The sequence below is a fragment of the Cricetulus griseus genome, chromosome 3, assembly GCF_003668045.3.
Source record: "Cricetulus griseus strain 17A/GY chromosome 3, alternate assembly CriGri-PICRH-1.0, whole genome shotgun sequence".
NCBI classification, from domain to species: Eukaryota; Metazoa; Chordata; class Mammalia; order Rodentia; family Cricetidae; genus Cricetulus; species Cricetulus griseus.
Window position 1 is genome coordinate 121,676,526 of NC_048596.1, and position 17,670 is coordinate 121,694,195.

Genomic DNA, 17,670 nt, shown 5'->3' on the forward strand with positions numbered 1-17,670 from the left:
ATTATCAATGTCTATCTGTCAGTCTATCTATGTATCTATCCATCTACCTCCATCCATCCATCCATCCATCCATCCATCCATCCATCCTTCCTTTCTTTCTCCCTCCCTCCCTCCCTCCCTCTCTCTCTCTCCCTCCCTCCCTTCCTTCTTCAGGCTGGGCTCCAACTCAAATCTACCTGACTCTGCCTCCCAAGCGCTGAGATTAAAGATGTGTGTCACCACTGCCTGGCTAACAATGCATTTTATTTATATATTCATTTATGAACATGGAAAATTATAATGCAGATTAATAAGTCACCTAAATATATGTACCTGTTAGACTGGAAAACAAGAAGCAAACTATTTTTAATAGTCGTAATTCATAGCTTGTGTTTTTCTTCTTTGCAGTGTATAGACATCTAACAGTGAAGTTGCTCAGGGTTCAGTATTTACTGCTCTTCTCACTCATGCCAAATTTCCTACTTCACTCCTAACTCTTCATACTGTATGTACACAACATACTAGGGTTTCCTTTCTCTCTAATTTTCAAGGTAGAGCTCTCCTTTCAGGATCAGACTCATTCGTCTCCTTGCTCACCTGTATGGGTGGACACACTACAAGCAGCTGAAACCTAACAAATACAAAAGGGAGTATGTCTTTTCCTGCTGCATTGCTCTTCCTAGTCCTTCACCAGCCAAGTCTTCTTAACTACTCGAGGTACAAAGCTGGGTGCCATCACTGGATCCTTACAACATGCCTCATTTGGGCTTCTTTGAACTTCAACTTTTCTCCTGAGATCACTATTCTGAAACAGCTGCATTGCAAACCTGCAGAAACCTTCTACTGACCTGCAAGGTTTTTCTTCCCAACATTATTTCCCTTGTGGTTGGTCTGAAGCTCTCTAGTCAACATGATTCTATTGTCTTTCTAGTTTCTTTGGGTCTAAACTTTCTCCAATTCCTGAGGTCTGATACTTCCAGAATAATGAGTGTTTATTTTGGTTGCTTCATTTACTATTTTCCATTAGATTCAACTTGTTCTTGTGTCTGTAAATATAAATACAGCCAAAAAAGAAACTATCAGTAAGTTCGTCTTTTTTTTCACCATTGTCTAGTTTGATACACGGCAAAGGGTTGATATCTAAATATGGACTGAAAAATTGGATACATGAATTTTCCTTTTATCAGGCTTTTGGGAATCTTAAGACCCTAAGTTGAATGAGAGAAAATGCCTGTTCTTATATGAAAGCTACACCGGCCACATCAGATTGTAAGGTTAAGCTTCCACCAATGGGGGTGAAATGAACTTTTTGCGCCCATATGCTTGCCTGCCCAGGCAAGGTCACTATTCTCTTTTCATAAAAGTAAACTGCCTTGCTGAGTTACTTTTGCTCTGTTTGTCTGTGTGACCAAATTATTTTCATTAATTTGGGGTTCTTTTCCAACATGATGGGCGATGTTCTTGTTTCTAAAACTGTAAGTAAAAGTCAGGGAAAAAGAGACCTTGGCACTATTTTGGGTCATTGTGAACTACGTAACTCCATGCTTATTGTACAACAGGAAGTACACTAATGGCTTTAATTCACATTAAAACTAGAGTACATTATCCCTACTTAACTGCTGAAGTTGAACTGAGGGTAAAGGGTTTCTGTAACAAGGAGTCATTCAGCCATTATATGTGCTTACATAAAACATAAGTTAAACTGTTTTAAGAAAATTTGACTGTAAACTGAGTGTGATGATGCTTGCTTGTAATCCCAGAATTTAGGAGGTGAAGGGTCTCATGCATGCTCAACAAGAACTGAACTCTACTGATGAATAGCAGGCCCAACTATCCTTAAAAAAAATGTGTGTATATATTTATGTTCAAGTGTGTACACACAGGAAACCAGAAGAGAGAGTCAATGTCTCCTTGAACCTGGAGCTCATGTTACTTAGCTAGGCTGGAAGGCAGCAAGCTCCAGGAATTGTCTTGCCTTCACTACCTATAGCATGCTGGGGTCACAGAAAAGCATGAGAGCATGCCTAGCTTGCTCTGTAGGCACTGGGATCCAGAAAAAGGTACTCATGATTACAGACAAAAGAATTATCCTTTATGCCATCACTCTACTGTGAAATATTCCAAGCTTAAACCTCCAGTTAGCCAAGACGTAAAACAAAACCTTTCATTAATGAAGAACAGCTATGTTAGTCTCCAGTTCTTTTGAATGAAATTTTAAGAGGACACTGAAAAAATACCATACAGGAGCTTGTGTATAGTTTCTAGAATACCTGGCTGTGTAGTGAAGAACATGTATATTACTCCCTTTTAGATCTAATCTCTGCATCATGATCTTATACTGTAATTACTCTTAGAAAATAAATTTTAAAACAGGTTCCTTGAGCTAGACAGTTGGCTCAGTGGTTAAGAGCAATGGCTGTTCTTCCAGAGGACCTGAGTTTGATTTCCAGCACCCACATGGCAACTATCTTACACAACTATCTGTAAATTCAGTCAGTGCCCTCCTGCTGGACTCTGTGGGTGCAGCACAGATGTGATGCACAGACACAGATACAAGCAAAACACCCACACATAAAATAAACAAATCTTAATAATAATAATGATAAAAAGGTTTCTTAAGGAACAAGTTGGTGACAAACATTTACACAATTAAAATGTTTATAAGCATTTTTATTCACAAATGCCCTGTGTTTATAGAGTCCAACTGTCAGTACACCCTTGACAGCCAATCAGTAGTCACTTTCAGACTTAATCCTCTTGTACTTGCTTAAGTAAAATGTCCATCAGTTCTGTCTGCTGAGCTTGACATTTCTGAGTGCACAGACTGGATTGTCAAGTTTATCAGGGATGAGATCACTTGAGAAATATTTCTAGATTTAAGGAGCCTACTGTTGATATTAATACTCATTTCAACCTCTGTTCTTGGATAGGATCCTGGACCCAGGAAAAGGTGAGAAAAATGAAACTGTGTCTATACTGGGTCAATTTGATCAAGGTTAACATCCTACAATAAAGAGTATATTTGTTTTAAAGAAACATATTAAATTATCTAGAGGTAAAGAAACCTGGTCTCTCCAGGTGGTACATGTCTTTAATCTCAGCACTCGGGAGGCAGAGGCAGACAGATCTCTGTGAGTTCAAGGCCAGCCTGGTCTACAAAGCGAGTTCTAGAACAGGCTACAAAGCTGCACAGAGAACCCCTGTCCTGAAACAAAACAAAACAAAACACCTACTCTCTGAAGGGGAGTGATAAAGAAAGGGAGTATTCTGGAAAAATATGAATTATCGTAACATTTGGGGATTGGAAGGAAGACATATACAATGACTTTACATTGTTTTTTGTTCATTTGTTTTGTTTTTAGAAGAAGGATTTCTCTGTGTAGCCCTGGTTGTCCTGGATCTCACTCTGTAGACCAGGCTGCCCTTGAACTCAGAGATCTGCTTGCCTGTGCCTTCTAAAGTGCTGGGATCAAAGGTGAAGGCCACCACCACCTGGCTTCTTTACACTGTTTTTGCCAGGAATGTTTCTTGCCATGTATTTTTCTAGCAAGAGTCATTTTGTACCCATTTTAACCCATTTCAAAGCCCTTTTTTAAAAGTAGTACTATATGCCGGGCATTGGTGGCGCACGCTTTTAATCCCAGAAGAGGCAGGCGGATCTCTGTGAGTTCGAGGCCAGCCTGGTCTCCAGAGTGAGTGCCAGAATAGACTCCAAAGCTACACAGAGAAACCCTGTCTCGAAACAAACGAACAAACAAAAGTACTATATTTATATCCCACAATATAACAAATGCAATATATGTATCAAAGAGATTTTTGTCTTAGCAAGAGGAAGAGCTGAAAGCTGATCTCTACATTAGCATTTCTGTTTGAGTATGAAGCTGTTAGTCAAAAGAAGAAGCAGACAAAATTTGGAAGTTAAAAAGAACCTGAAGTAAGAAAAATGTTAGGAAAAGTGGTTAAGATACATTTATTTTTAAAAAAGTGGTATACTCACTGTCCAATCCAGGATGACTAATTGTCATTAATGAGATGGATTTTGTCAATGGAGAAGAAATGGCTGATGTACAGTAATTAAATCCCTGTTGTTTAGACCTGTGACATGTCTACGGAATAAAAAAAATGAAGAATGGGTTATAAGTACATGTTTATTTATTTAGACATGTGTAGAATTTACACTGACCCAACCTGGTGAAGGGAGACTTGGGTTCCAGTCTGCTTCTACCACTTAACAGTTACTCAGCTTTCCTAAGCCTTCCTTTTTTCCACCCAAAACTTGTGAGTATTCATCATTCGCAGTGGTTTTACACCCCTCAGAGTATCTTAACAGTGTTTCAAATTGAGTAAGTGATCAGTAGGTATCTGCTGGGCACACAGTCACAGACTATAATAGCGTACTGCTGTTTTGAAAAGAAATCAAAACATCTTCACAGACATACAGTAGATTATGTTGTTACTCTGATTCTAAGGAGTTGGAAACTGTGATGTGAGTAGGAGGAATTTCAATGCATTATTAGCAAAGCAGCAATGCATTTGGGAAGGAGCCAAATGTTTTTCACTTCCTCTTTTGATTCCACACCAACACAGGGTGACTGCAATTTAGTAACTTAACTTCCTGGGCAGTGTTACTGGCAATTTAAATCCATAGTATTTTAAAAGCTGTGTAGTCCAAGCAAAAGCAGAAGCTCCTTTTAACATCCCTGAAGGAATCATTGCGCCTGGTGATAAGGGTCTCACGCCTCTTTTGAGACAGCTCACAAGATGAAATCTGCCTGTTCATGACTCACAAGAGTTGAAAGAGGGACACCAAACATCTACTGCTAGTATGCATTCCCTCATTTGGGCCAAAGAAGACTTCTGATTATTTAGAGCTTGTTCCATGTGTAACCATGGAATCTGAGACAAACAGTTGCTATGTTTCAGATACAACTGTGAGGACTGAAAAATGACCTCAGCGAACAGCAGAGACTTTCAAGAGGAAGTTGGCTGCAGGCAACTTGTCTAGATCAGAGAGATACATGTAGCATGACACCCACACTGAGGTTGTGCACAAGAGGAACTAAAGGTAAGATGAAAGTTCTAGGAAGACTATGAACAGCACAGCACAGTACAGCACAGCACAGCACAAAAATGCTGATGTTTATCTAGAAATGTTGACTTTATCTATAATGATTAAATCAGAAAGACAGCAATGGTAATTAGTATCACTTACTAAAAGACAAGGATCATCTGTCAAGTTTCTGGAAATAATTCGTCTCAGAAAAGGGCGCACAAACAGTATTAAGAAAATTAAAATAGTCTTATTAAAACCTGTCTACTTCTAAGTCATGGAAAGATGTAATAAGATTAACAGTCACCAAGTCTGAGTTTGTACTGCATTATGAGTATGTACTGAGTTATGTGGCATTACGCAACTCTCTTATAGGGGCTTGAAGCTCTTATAGCTAAGGTGGGGAATCAATAGGCATTTCTTAAACAGTATGGTTGAGACAAAGAACATGTGTTCTCCAGGAAATAAACATGGGGCATGGACTTTCAAATTGGTAAATGTAATAATGACATGCAATATACTTTAAAACTTAATTTATAATGAGCTGGTAAAAGAAAAACATAGATAAAGGGAGCTGCACGTCCTAAATACTTTTCCAATCCTAAAACATTGGTGGTGAGGGAATATTTAAATCTGTGTAGATTAATGTATTCTTTTCTGAAAATAATATTTTTTATATTGACTATTTTTTCTTTTGTATAAGTTTTTTTTTTTTCTTTTTTTTCTGAATGTATGTATGTGTACTACACTTGTGTCCGGTGACCCTGGAGGTCAGAAGACATTAGATCCTTGGAACTGGGGTTACATATAGATGGCTGTGAGCCATTATATGTAAGTTCTGGGAACCAAATGCCAGTCCTTTGCAAGAGCAGTTAAGTGTTCTTAACCACTGAGCTGTCTCTCCGGCCCTGAATAACATATTCTTAAATATCCATATTTAGTGTTAAAAACATGTTATTGCTGGACTAAAAGATCTCATCTAATAGGCAAGTAATCACAACTCTAGATTTATGCTAATAAAAAGCATAAAACAATGAGGTCATATTTTGGGGGTAATGTTCCACTACCACCCCCATTAGCAATATATACCGATTTTAGCCTTACCTGTTGATCAAACATCCTATGATGCTGTCTCTGGTCTGGCTCCAGATGTTCTTCTGAAAGTGACATCAGAGAGTCTCTCTGTTCCTCACCACTGAAAGGGTTTCTGAGCTCACTGGAGTTTGCAGAGCTCATTTCTAGAGACGAGGATGGCTTATTTCCAACACCAGCTCCTCCTGTCAAGCCTTCCAGGCTGAAACTGAACACAGAGCACAAGAGTTCATTCACTGCTCACAGGTCTCAGAATGGGAGGAAACAAAAATTCCTCTAACTTGTATTATTATTCCTTTGTCTCATACTCAAATGTCTGCAGGCCACAGAGCAGATGAGCACCACTCACGTTCCCCCCTAGTGGCCTTGGATGCTGAGAAAGGACACCAGACACATTTACTTCCCTACCTCGTTCAACATATCTGCATGTTGAACCAGATACCATTTTTTTTTTTCTGGCTGTTTTTCAGCACACTGTATGCACAGACAAATTTACCCCACATTGTATACATGTATGGGTTTTCATCGATATAATCAAAGTAATCTTTCCAGACTCTAACTCATCTGATGTCAAATGTCACAAGGCACAAGCATTAGGAGCTTTGAGAATGGAAATTGAGTGACATGGCTGTCTGCTTATCACGTGGGCCATTACAAAACTTTACACTCAATTAAATTTTTGTTGACAGCTTTCTGGGTACTTGTCTACCCAGAAAACCTTGGTTTCACTAATGAGCAGCCTCATCTATACACAGCTGGCCAGACGGTTCCTGATGAGGGCTTAGTGAGAATCATCAGCTGCAGACAGACACACAAAACACAGGAGCGTAAGTACTGAGAAAGCAAGTGGTGTGGAGTTTTAAGAGGGAGTTCTCAGGCACAGATTCTGTGGTTACTTTCTAGGAGTAAGAGGCTAAAGAGGAAGGCTAGCTGTCTACCCTCTTTGGAGTTGCTAACTAGAATAATACACACATCTGCTGTACCTACAGTGGGACAGGGTTCTCTAACAGAGAACTTCTCTGTTAGAAGAATACAGCTGTAGTTGTGTTCTCAGTTAATCAGCTGGAATTGTATTTGGATGTATACTGAAGCTATACAGTTATTTCTGTTCTGGGAAACTGTACAGTTAATTGCTACAACTAAGTTCACATATTCCAGCCCAGAAGGGCTTTTCTTCATAAATCACTTATGAACTGAAGCCACATGTCTCTATTTTCTCTAGTGGGCACACTACTAAAAAGTTTGTTGTTCTTATTTCAATATGACAATAGAAGCCATAAAAAACTGCAATTAAATGTCTTTGTAGAACCCATTTTTAACACCAGGCATAAGAAGTTTAGCCAAGTGAAGAAATTTAGTTTTCCACTGTGAATTATCTGAAAAGCCTGAGAAAACCTGATCTATGCTTACTATAAAACTTATCCTGAAAATGTTTTAATAATTAAATCGGGCTGCTTAACTCAAAAACAAATATGAAATAATGAGTCATCTAAATTCAGAACTTAAATGTAAGACTTGAAAGTATAATAGAAACCAGGGCCTAGTGGTTTTGATTCATTGTTTTCTTGAGAATCTGGGAACTTGGAAAGACCAAAACAAAGGCAAGTGCTTACAGAGTAGAAACAAGGTTCATGCAGAAAACACGGCCATTTATTGCTACTTGAGACAAACGATGCAGCAGTGGGTACTGTTCCTCGGCCATACTCCTGCAATTGGGTTAGTGGCATCCATAGCCAAGGCAGCAGAATGTTATGCTCACAGATATCACAGGCTGCCCATATGCATCCCAGCCACAGAGAAGCCAGCTACAGCCGAAGGCCAGACATCTTTCTTTACAGTTCTCAGTTCGGTGGCTGGACATGTAATACTATACCTTCTGAAATTAAAGTCAGGATTCAGAGCAGCCGAGTATTGCACACCAGAGGGACACCAGCTCATACTGGAGATGACATCAAAGGCAGAAACAAGAAATGGAGGGAGAAAAGAGGAAACAGTTTTGGGTTATTCAGTTTAAAAAGAAAGGGCATAGAGATAGACATGTAATCATTTATTAAAGAAAAAAAAACAGGAATATAACACTGAGAATTTAGGAAAAGACTAGAAAAAGGACCACAGGAATTTAATATCCATTCAGACACTGTTCTGGGAAAGGTCATGTGTGCTCTTTATGGGATAACTACTCCAATTGAAACTCAAGAATTCCTTCTACTAATCCCTTGGCAAAAAGTGCACCCCACTCATGGCTTTTTCTGCAGATATTCCCAGAGAGGTGTTCCACTGTTGTGGCCAAGTACCTCTCTGTATTCAACACTGCTCCCACATCCCTGACTCTGGGCCTAAATTGAAAGGAAACACTACAGACAGCTCAGAGGCCTCACTGAGAAATCAGTATTTTCTCCATGTGTTCCTATTAAGGAACCAGATAAGCAAGGCAACATCTTATATTAACAGTCAATTCATATTTCTTCTTCAAAAGCTATCCATTAGGCCTTTCTGCTTAAAATGAGGCAACTACAATAAAGGCCATACCTTTCTTAATAGTTTTGAACTGATAAGCAGATTTATTTTTCTTAGAGTTTTATGGTATTAAGATGGAAATGCCTTTAAAATTTTAATTTTATATTCATTTTCCCCCAAGATTAAATAAATATCCATTTGAGCAGTAGCTTCCTTGTTTATCTTATGCAATATAGCAGGGGAGGAAAATCTATGGTGGAAAGGTTAAAACAAGTTACAAAACAGGGACTTTGTGACTAGAACTGTATCAAAAGGTCAGGATATTTGTTTGTTTGCTTATTTGTTTAGTTACTTGAGCCACATCCCCAAGGTATGGTCCTAGGTCAGAATTTTTGATTAACAAGTACTGTCATCTAAAAAAATACTGCTTTGGGGTCCTTAAAATTCTAAGTGCTATACTTCTGTCTTAAACAACAATAACAAAGACAATGAAGAGTTCATGGGCAATAGTTAAAGCACTGCTGTGGACAGCAAAACCACTCATTCAGTGGTCGAAACCTCTAAGACCTCCAACAACATTGCTTGGTGGATGAGATTTGATACGAGGAAAATGGTGGGATGCCAGGACAGTTTCCTCTACAGCTGTTCTAAATGGTATAAATGTTTTCAGATCTGACTAAATAACAGTATAAGGCCCAGAAAAGGAAAAAGAAATACATAGTTTGAGACATCTCCCATCTGGGAAGAAGGATTAGACTGACTTAAACTTACTTGGATAAACAGAAGTGAAACATAATTTACAAACATTTATAAGACTCAGAAGTCCATTCTTTAAAGTTACTAACTTAATTTTTAAACTTTCAATTGGATACATGAGCATCTGATTTTATTTCCTTCTTCTCTCCTTCCTTCCTTTTTCTGATTTCATTCCCTTCCTTTCTCCTTTCAGTTCCTTCCTTTCTTTTCTTTTCTTTCTTTCTTCTTTCTCTTCTTCTTCTTCTTCTTCTTCTTCTTCTTCTTCTTCTTCTTCTTCTTCTTCTTCTTCTTCCTTCTTCCTTCTTCCTTCTTCTTCTTCTTCCCTCCTCCCTCCTCCCCCCTCCTTCCTCCTTCCTTCTCCTTCTCCTTCTCCTTCTTCTTTTTCTTCCAGACAGGGATTCTCTGTGTAGCCCTTGCTGTCCTAGAACTCGCTCTGCAGACCAGGCTGGCCTTGAATTCAGAGATCCTCCTCCCTCTGCCTCCTGAGTCCTGGGTGTGTGCCACCATGCTCAGCTCTGATTTCTTATTAAAAATCACAAAACCATTAACTCAATATACACTGACAAATCATCATTCTTAAAGATAAGAATAATCTCTTTGTAGAGTTTTAAGTATCTCCTTTACTCTGAGACTATGATGATGCTGTGAAACACATTTAGGATGCAGAACAGGACAAGAAAAGACTATACAAGCCTCACAGGATCTGGCAAGATCTAATCGGTCTAAACCTTCCCTGACTCTTGTCATAATTAAAGTGCATTTCTGAGAGCCTCCAAAATCATAAGGTTCTTGGGCTTTGAAATTTAGGAGGTACAGTTTTCTTCATCTGTTTGTTTTTTGAGAACAACTTTCTTCTTTAATGCTTGTTGGACTGTTTCAATTTTATAAATTTTGAAATTATGAAATCATGTTCTTTCTACAAGAGTATTTTTAACTTAGGATATATTGCAAACTCAAGTTATGAATCTGGTGCGTACAGCTTGGGCTGCAGGCATCAACTTGTCATCCTTCACCATGTAATCTAGTGCATGCTTCAGTTAGTTCCCAATGAGGAGCTTTATCCAGAGACAGCAACAAATACATTTCTAAAAGTTATACATATGGTCTGCTGAAAAAGGCATTTAATAATTTGTTCACATGAAGAACCTAACTGATATCATGACCATTTAGGTTCATGAAAATGTTAGACTTTAAGATCAAAACTTCCTCTAAAATATGGAGTTAAAGGAGATACATTTGAAAATGATAGGAAAAAAAGTAGGATGATTACTATTTTGCCTTTCTCACAAATATTCTGCAAACAGATGAAAATATCTTTGCAAATGTTTCTCTATATGAGAAACACAATAAAAGAATCACACTTCTGATATCTAAATGATTTTATTAGGCAATGGGACAAAAGTCAATAGCTTTACACAATAAAAAATTTGAAAACATGAAGCAATTGAGTATGTTTAATTAGAAATTAGTTCTTAGTTTATGAATATTAGCTTCACTTTTTACTTGATAAATAACTAAGCAATTAAAAAACAGTATAAGCTTAGGCCAGACTGCTTTCTAAAAATAGTGTCAACAATGGGAGAGCAATTACCAGGTGACCAACTAATAAAAAATCCTTCTTCACATTATTCAAGAATGTATCAAAAGTATTTTAGAACCTACGCTTGAGTGAACACAAATATATTCCTGGCTGTTCTCTTTCTTTAATGGTTACAGAGAAAAAGTATCCCCCCAGGTCTATTAGCTAGGATACAACATGAAAACAAAACAAACAAAAAGCAAACAAAACTAGACAAAGTCAGGTGAGACCCTATTTCAAAGTCATTTGAGCCAGTAAGTGAGGTGTATATTATAAATTAAGAATTAGAAATGGACTTTAAAGAAATTATTTTCTATCACGTGGACATAGCAATCAAGAAGCACCTATATTTTATTTTCCTGAGCCAGACATAAATGTTTAAAAACATTGTCCAGTCACTGTAACAGAATGAGATGCTTGTTAGTACACACTCAGAGATGACATGGTTAGTTCAATTTAGTGAACTCTGTACCTTCTCCTATGAATGGGAGGTCTCCTGACAACATCCCCAAGAACTTGCATTGAACTGAAAATGAATGATGGAAGAGGTCAATAATGGAGGTGAACCACAATGATACACAAATGCACGAAACACAGAGATCACACCTTGAAGAAACATATTTCCCAAAGACAAACAGCACAGGAGGGAAGAGACCAAAAGAATGGAATGACAAAAATATCAGAACCCCAAATACCTGACAAAAGGTAGCCTTTGTTCCCTCTGTACTCCAGAGAGTGAATTGGATGACAAGTTATGAAGATTAGTATAAGTAATGAAAATAAATGGATCAGAGAAAAGTGCTATTCAAAACATTAAAAGAGGTTTCCTTCAGGCTTTAAAATTCAGATAATAAAATATACAAGTAATATTATACAAAATAGATTATTAAAGTGATTAAACCTAACTGCTAGTCCATTGCATCTCGAGGCATTAAGACAGTACTAGATAATCCTTTACATTAAGTTTAAACAGGCATGATACAGGCTGAAGTCCAAGATCACCATGTAACTTTGGGCGAGCCATCAAATCTGGCTTCAATTTCTTCATCTGATCTATATGATTCAAATACATATACCTCTGATATCAGTTACCACAAACAGATCTATAGTGAGTTATGTAGAAAAATGGTATTTCTAAAATACATTCCAATTTCCTGATTAGTCCTTTATCATCTAAGACAAGGACATCATATCATGAGGCTACTCAGGCTTCAGGAAGTAATTTCTACCTGGAGACGATTCCTGATGTCTGTATCAATGTTTTAAAAGAAAAAGCATCTATAAAACTTGGGGAAAAAGCATTTAGAAATTATATAACCGGAGATTTCAAAGGGCTATAAACACAATACAGCAAGATAAGGCACTGCTTATTTTAGACTGCTACTCTAAAACCATGGAATAATACTGGAATGTACTAAGATTTGACTGAGATTAGAAACCTAGATTCTATTGCAGATGATGTAAAGTGCAACAGTCCTCTACTCCTCAACTATGTTCAAAATAACACCCGAATCATGGAGAAGATTAAAAAAACAAAGTCAAGACAATTTTCTATGAAGAGTTTGAAAAAATTGGCAAGCCAATGAAGTACAGAGTTTGATTCTGAGTTCTGCAAGGGCGGGGATTAATATCTTGTTTACCACTATTCCTCCAGAACCTAGGATACTGCCAAGTATAAAAAGAATGCTCAATGTGTGTTGTCTGATTAAAAGAATAAATGAAGGTCTAGGAAAATGGCTCAGTAGTTAACAGCACTAGTTATTCTTCCAGAAGACCTGGTTTTGATTCCTAGCACCCATACTGTGGCTCATAACTGTAACTCTAGTTTTAAAGGATTTGATACCCTCTTCTGGCCTCCTTGGGCACCATGCACACACATGGTACAAATGTATATTCAGGTAAAGCACTCATATATATGAAAAGAAAAAATGGAGATCTGGGTATATGGTGGTGCATGCCTGTTATCATAACATTTGGACAGTGGAAGCAGGCAGATCAGGAGGCCAAGCCCAGCTTACATAGTGACACTCAGGCCAGCGTTGGCTACAAGAGACTCCATCTCAAAACAAAACAAAACAAAACAAAAACCCTGACAACTGTATTAAGATTACATGTACTTATAGCCATAATATAATGAGAAGAGAGAAAAAAAACCCAAATGATTATGTTATTTATAACAATTGTTTTAAATCAACTGTCAGTAGCTGAGTATGGTAGCTCTTGTCTGCATTCTCAGAAACTCAAAGACTAAGCTAGGGAGAACTGTCCAGAGTTAAAGGCTAGCTAGCATGTGCCAAACAATGAGTTCCATATCAGCTAGATTAGCAAGACCCTACTTCAAAACTCAGTCAAGCAGCACCCTCTTTTCCTGGCTGAGAGCATCTCTTTAGGCAAGTAAAACAGCCCTTGGGCAAGCACACTGGTAACCTGTTAGATGCTGCAGCATTTGGTCTGTAGAATTCCAACAGTCAGATGTCAGAAGCCAACCCAACTTCTTACAGGCTGCTGCCAAACTGAAGGATGAAAGCTGGGTAATACTTGTAAATATTCCCCAAACACTATGGTACACATGAAAATGCCAACTAGTATATGTCATGAGTCTTGAGGTCCTCTTGAGAATTACACATTGATAATTTAGACATTATCAGATTTCTGTATTAGAAACATGGATGTAATCCTCAGGAAAACACCAAACCACTTAGATGTGTTGAGACGGTAAGATTTCATATTAATGAAAAGTTAACAGAATTCTCCCTTCTAGATTCATGAAGTTCACTGATTGACTAATCTGTTAACAATAGGACTTACCATTTACTAAATATTCACTCTGTGACAGTAATAGTTTGTGTTACCACAAAAACATTGAAAGGAAAGCCTACATTGCTCAAGTGGCTGCCCAGGGTTTCAAAGTCTGGGTTACCTCTCCTCTACCAGTGTCTCCTTAAACTTTTTACCAGATACTTCTCAAAAGAGAACACATAGTGAGTCATGAAATATACAAGCTCTCATCTTACCTGCGCTGGTTCATTTCTGCCTCGCTGGCTGCATTCTTCCCAGGACCCCAGCTGTGTCTCCGGAAAGGGGAAAGAGATCGCATGGAGCTCCTCAGAAAAGAGCAATTTGCAGGCACTTCAGTGATGCTGTCCATTTCCTCCTCTTCCATTTCACCAGAGCCAGCAGGCTCACTCTCACTCTCCCGACTCTCAGGTCCCACTCCATGGCTGAAAAAGCCATTGGAGCTTTGATGATTTCTTGACCTATTTAACTTTGAAGACTGAGGAAGGGACACATCACTGCCATGAGAAGAATGTCGATCCAGCGAAGCTGTGTCATCTGTAGAGGAACTGGATCCTGTGGTATCACAAAGCAACTGCTCTTCCTCAGGCTGTAAGAGAGAGAGCGCACAGGGTTGAAATCAACAGAACAAGAACCCTGTTCTGACAGACCAAGCCAAATGCTTCATAACAGACTGCAAGCTGATCTTTTTCTTTTTTTTAAATTCATGACTGCAGTTCAATTCTTAAGTCCCCTGGCTTCCAATAGAGGAATGTTCTAGATATAACTTCGTCATTTTACTAAAGGTACTAGACTATATGGAAGACACATTAAATTTTCTTTTTAATAGAGAAAAAACAACTCTTAGTTTAGTTCTTTCAACCCATCATCAACCAAAATGAAGAAAACCATTAGTATCAAAGGTTTCGGCTATATGAAACTCTAAGCTCTTATTATACTAGGTTTTTATAAGGTCTCACTGAAACAAGCCATCCTCTATAGCTACAATAAGATAGAGAATTTACTATTCCAAATCCAAATATGACTGTTGCTTATTTATGAAAACTGCCTAATAGTTTTAATTCCACTAAACGTCTGCCACAAGAACATAAACAGAAGAATGCTACTGTTTCTCACTTTACAGGGAATCGGCTGAGTGTTCTGAAGCCAAAACACCTAACATAATCCTGATTAGTAGGTGTTTAATAAAGTGACAATGTTCCTTTCCTGGCTAAACTCTAGTACCTAAAAGGAGTTATGCAAATCTTATCCCAGTGGCTTGACATTCTCTAGTATTAAGAGACATCCAGTGCCCAATATGATGAGTGAAGGAAAGATTAATTCCATTTCATATTCAACAAAAGACTAAAAGGTTATTCTGGCTTTTCACTGGACAAGGAACAGGAGGAAACAGGGAAAGCATGCAGAATGACCCACTGCTTAATCAAGTAGTACACCCTTAATCAAGACATTTGGTGACATGAAAGAAAATAGCTGGGAAACCAGCATAGGACTGATCCAGACCCCATGAAGGTGGGTGTCAGTGAGAAGACCTCGGAAATCTATGGGGCCTCTTGTAGTAGATCAGTACTTATTCCTAGCTTAGGAATGGACTCTGGGAGCCCATTCCACATAGAGGGATACTCCCTCAGCCTAGATACACCAGGGAGGGCCTAGGCCCTATTCCAAAAAATATGTCAAACTCTGAAGGTCACTCATGGAAGGCCTCACCCTCCCTGGGGAGCAGAAAGGGTATGGGATAGGTAGGGTATTAGTGGGGGGCAGGGGAGGAGGGGAAGGAGAGGGAATGGGGATTGACATGTAAAACAATCTTGTTTCTAATTTAAATAAAATAGTAAAAAAAAGAGAAAGAAACCTTTAAAACAGGCTCCCAATTTTACCATGCTCTTCTATTATCCCTGTCATACAGAAAATTTCAGGTGGGATGGTGGGATGGCTCAGCAGGCAAAGGCACATCTGGCCAATAATGACCTGAGTCATCAGGTCTTCAGAGCTGCCTCTCCAAGCTTTCCTCTCACCTCTACATAATCACCATGGCATGGACATGCACACCCACATGCTAAATAAATAAGTAAATAAATGTAAAAAATAATAAAAAGAACAGAGAAAATTGTGAGTACCCTAACCAGAAGTCAGCTTCATATATTATTATGTATTTTCTACAGTAGTCATATTTACTCTAACAGATGCACGACATTTAGCCATTCCATTCTATCTAATAAGAATGCCACCTCCTCTTTGTCTTAAGACAGGATCTCCCTGTGGTACCCAAGCCTGACCTTGAGTTCCAGATCCTCTGACCTAAGCCTCCTGGGTGCTGGCATGAGGACATATCCTCTCTATTATTCAAGACATAAATTCATCGTCTTTTTGGATCTGTGAAGTTTTTTGAGACAGGGTTTCTCTGTTTAACATCTCTAGCTGTCCTGGAACTAGCTCTGTGGACCAGGCTGGCCTTGAACACACAGAGAGATCCTCCTGACTCTGTCTCTCAAGTGCTGGGATTAAAGGCATGCGCCACCACTGCCTGGTCAAAAGCGTTAGTTTAAGGCTTATGGAAAAGCACTGCCTAAATCATAGATGATACACAGTAGAAGAAATTAAAGATTTTTAGGAATTTGAATTCTTTTCAAAAGAAAATTCTAGTCTCTAGATCTACTCAGTACAGCAATATATATAAGATGTAAAAACTATTACTTTCACTATTTACTATACCTCATCCCCAATGTATTTCTACTTGTATATTAGAAGCGAGAAAGTTATCGCTTTTAACCTTTAACAAGATGTTTCAAGTCTAAAATCTGAAGTTATCCTTAAGAGCTCTTTAGTATGTTAGTTGTTTTTTTTTTTGGGGGGGCATTTGAGACAGGGTTTCTCTGTGTAGCTTTGGAACCTATCCTGGCACTCGTTCTGGAGACCAGGCTGGCCTCGAACTCACAGAGATCCGCCTGCCTCTGCCTCCCGGGTGCTGGGATTAAAGGAGTGCGCCACCAACACCCGGCTGTTAGTTGTTCTTTAAAGAGATCATGGATCCCAAAATATTTGCCAAAAGTAGCAGTTCTCAACCTGTGGGTTGCAACCCCTTTGGGTGTTGAATGATACTTTCACAGAGGTTGCATATCAGATATCCTGCATATCAGGTATTTACATTACAACTCATAGTAGTAGCAAAATTAGAGTAATAAAGTAGCAACAAAATCATTTTATGATTGGGGGTTAGATGAGGAACTGTATTAAAGGGTCGAAGCATTACGAAGGTTTAGAACCACTGGTCTAGAGGAATGGTACCATGGCATCAATTCATAATATTTGACTTATGTGGAATAAAAACTAGTTATCTAGGGTCTTAACATAATTCAAGCCCTTCTCCCCACCCCCTGCATCAAAGAGACTGAAAAAGTAAACATAAGAGGTGGGAGTGAGAGGGAGCAGATATGCATATTAAAAAGGAAAAACGTTGGAGAATTGAGCTACACCTGAGGCTGACCAATAAATCATTTCTTCCTTGAGTTTTTATGCTCATTTTTTTCTCCTGAATGCAGGACTGGAAATATACACATACATACATGCACACATGTCTACCACAATTATTTCCTTAGACTTTGTATAATACTGAGAATTTGCAAAGGCAAACATCAGGGTAGCTAAAGTCCCTATGAGTACTCTACACAGTAAACAGGCATTAGTGTGGCTGCTCTGTACATGCAATGACCCTAAATAGACAGCTCTATCTGAGGGCAGTAGCTGGGTCATAAAATGGTCAACAGACAGTTTTGCTTAACTTAATGGAAAGGCCTAAATAAAATGACATTATACATTTAAAATCTTAGAAACTATTACTACTATTAAGCAACTGTGATATAAATTCGATCCATAATTATTAGGTACTTATCTCATGTGAGGTTTTATTTTTTATTTTTAAATTTTCATGAGTTCCTTGGTAGTTTTTGACAGTATGTCT

At 38.4% G+C, this 17,670-nt stretch overlaps 1 protein-coding gene across 10 annotated transcripts in view; it reads right to left on the reverse strand.

Moving 5' to 3' along the window:
- Akap13 (A-kinase anchoring protein 13) overlaps positions 1-17,670 on the reverse strand; it is a 285,104-nt gene that overhangs the window by 67,251 nt on the left and 200,183 nt on the right. For 7 of the 10 annotated variants that reach the window (XM_027408158.2, XM_027408162.2, XM_027408161.2 and 4 more), the window contains 5 exons: positions 13,928-14,298; positions 11,386-11,439; positions 7,995-8,060; positions 6,134-6,329; positions 3,977-4,085 (listed from right to left, as the gene is read on the reverse strand). In XM_027408158.2, the coding sequence (XP_027263959.1) occupies positions 3,977-4,085; positions 6,134-6,329; positions 7,995-8,060; positions 11,386-11,439; positions 13,928-14,298 (796 nt within the window). The remainder of the gene's footprint in view (positions 1-3,976; positions 4,086-6,133; positions 6,330-7,994; positions 8,061-11,385; positions 11,440-13,927; positions 14,299-17,670) is intronic. The other 3 variants (XM_027408164.2, XM_027408166.2, XM_027408163.2) reach the window with 2 other exon arrangements.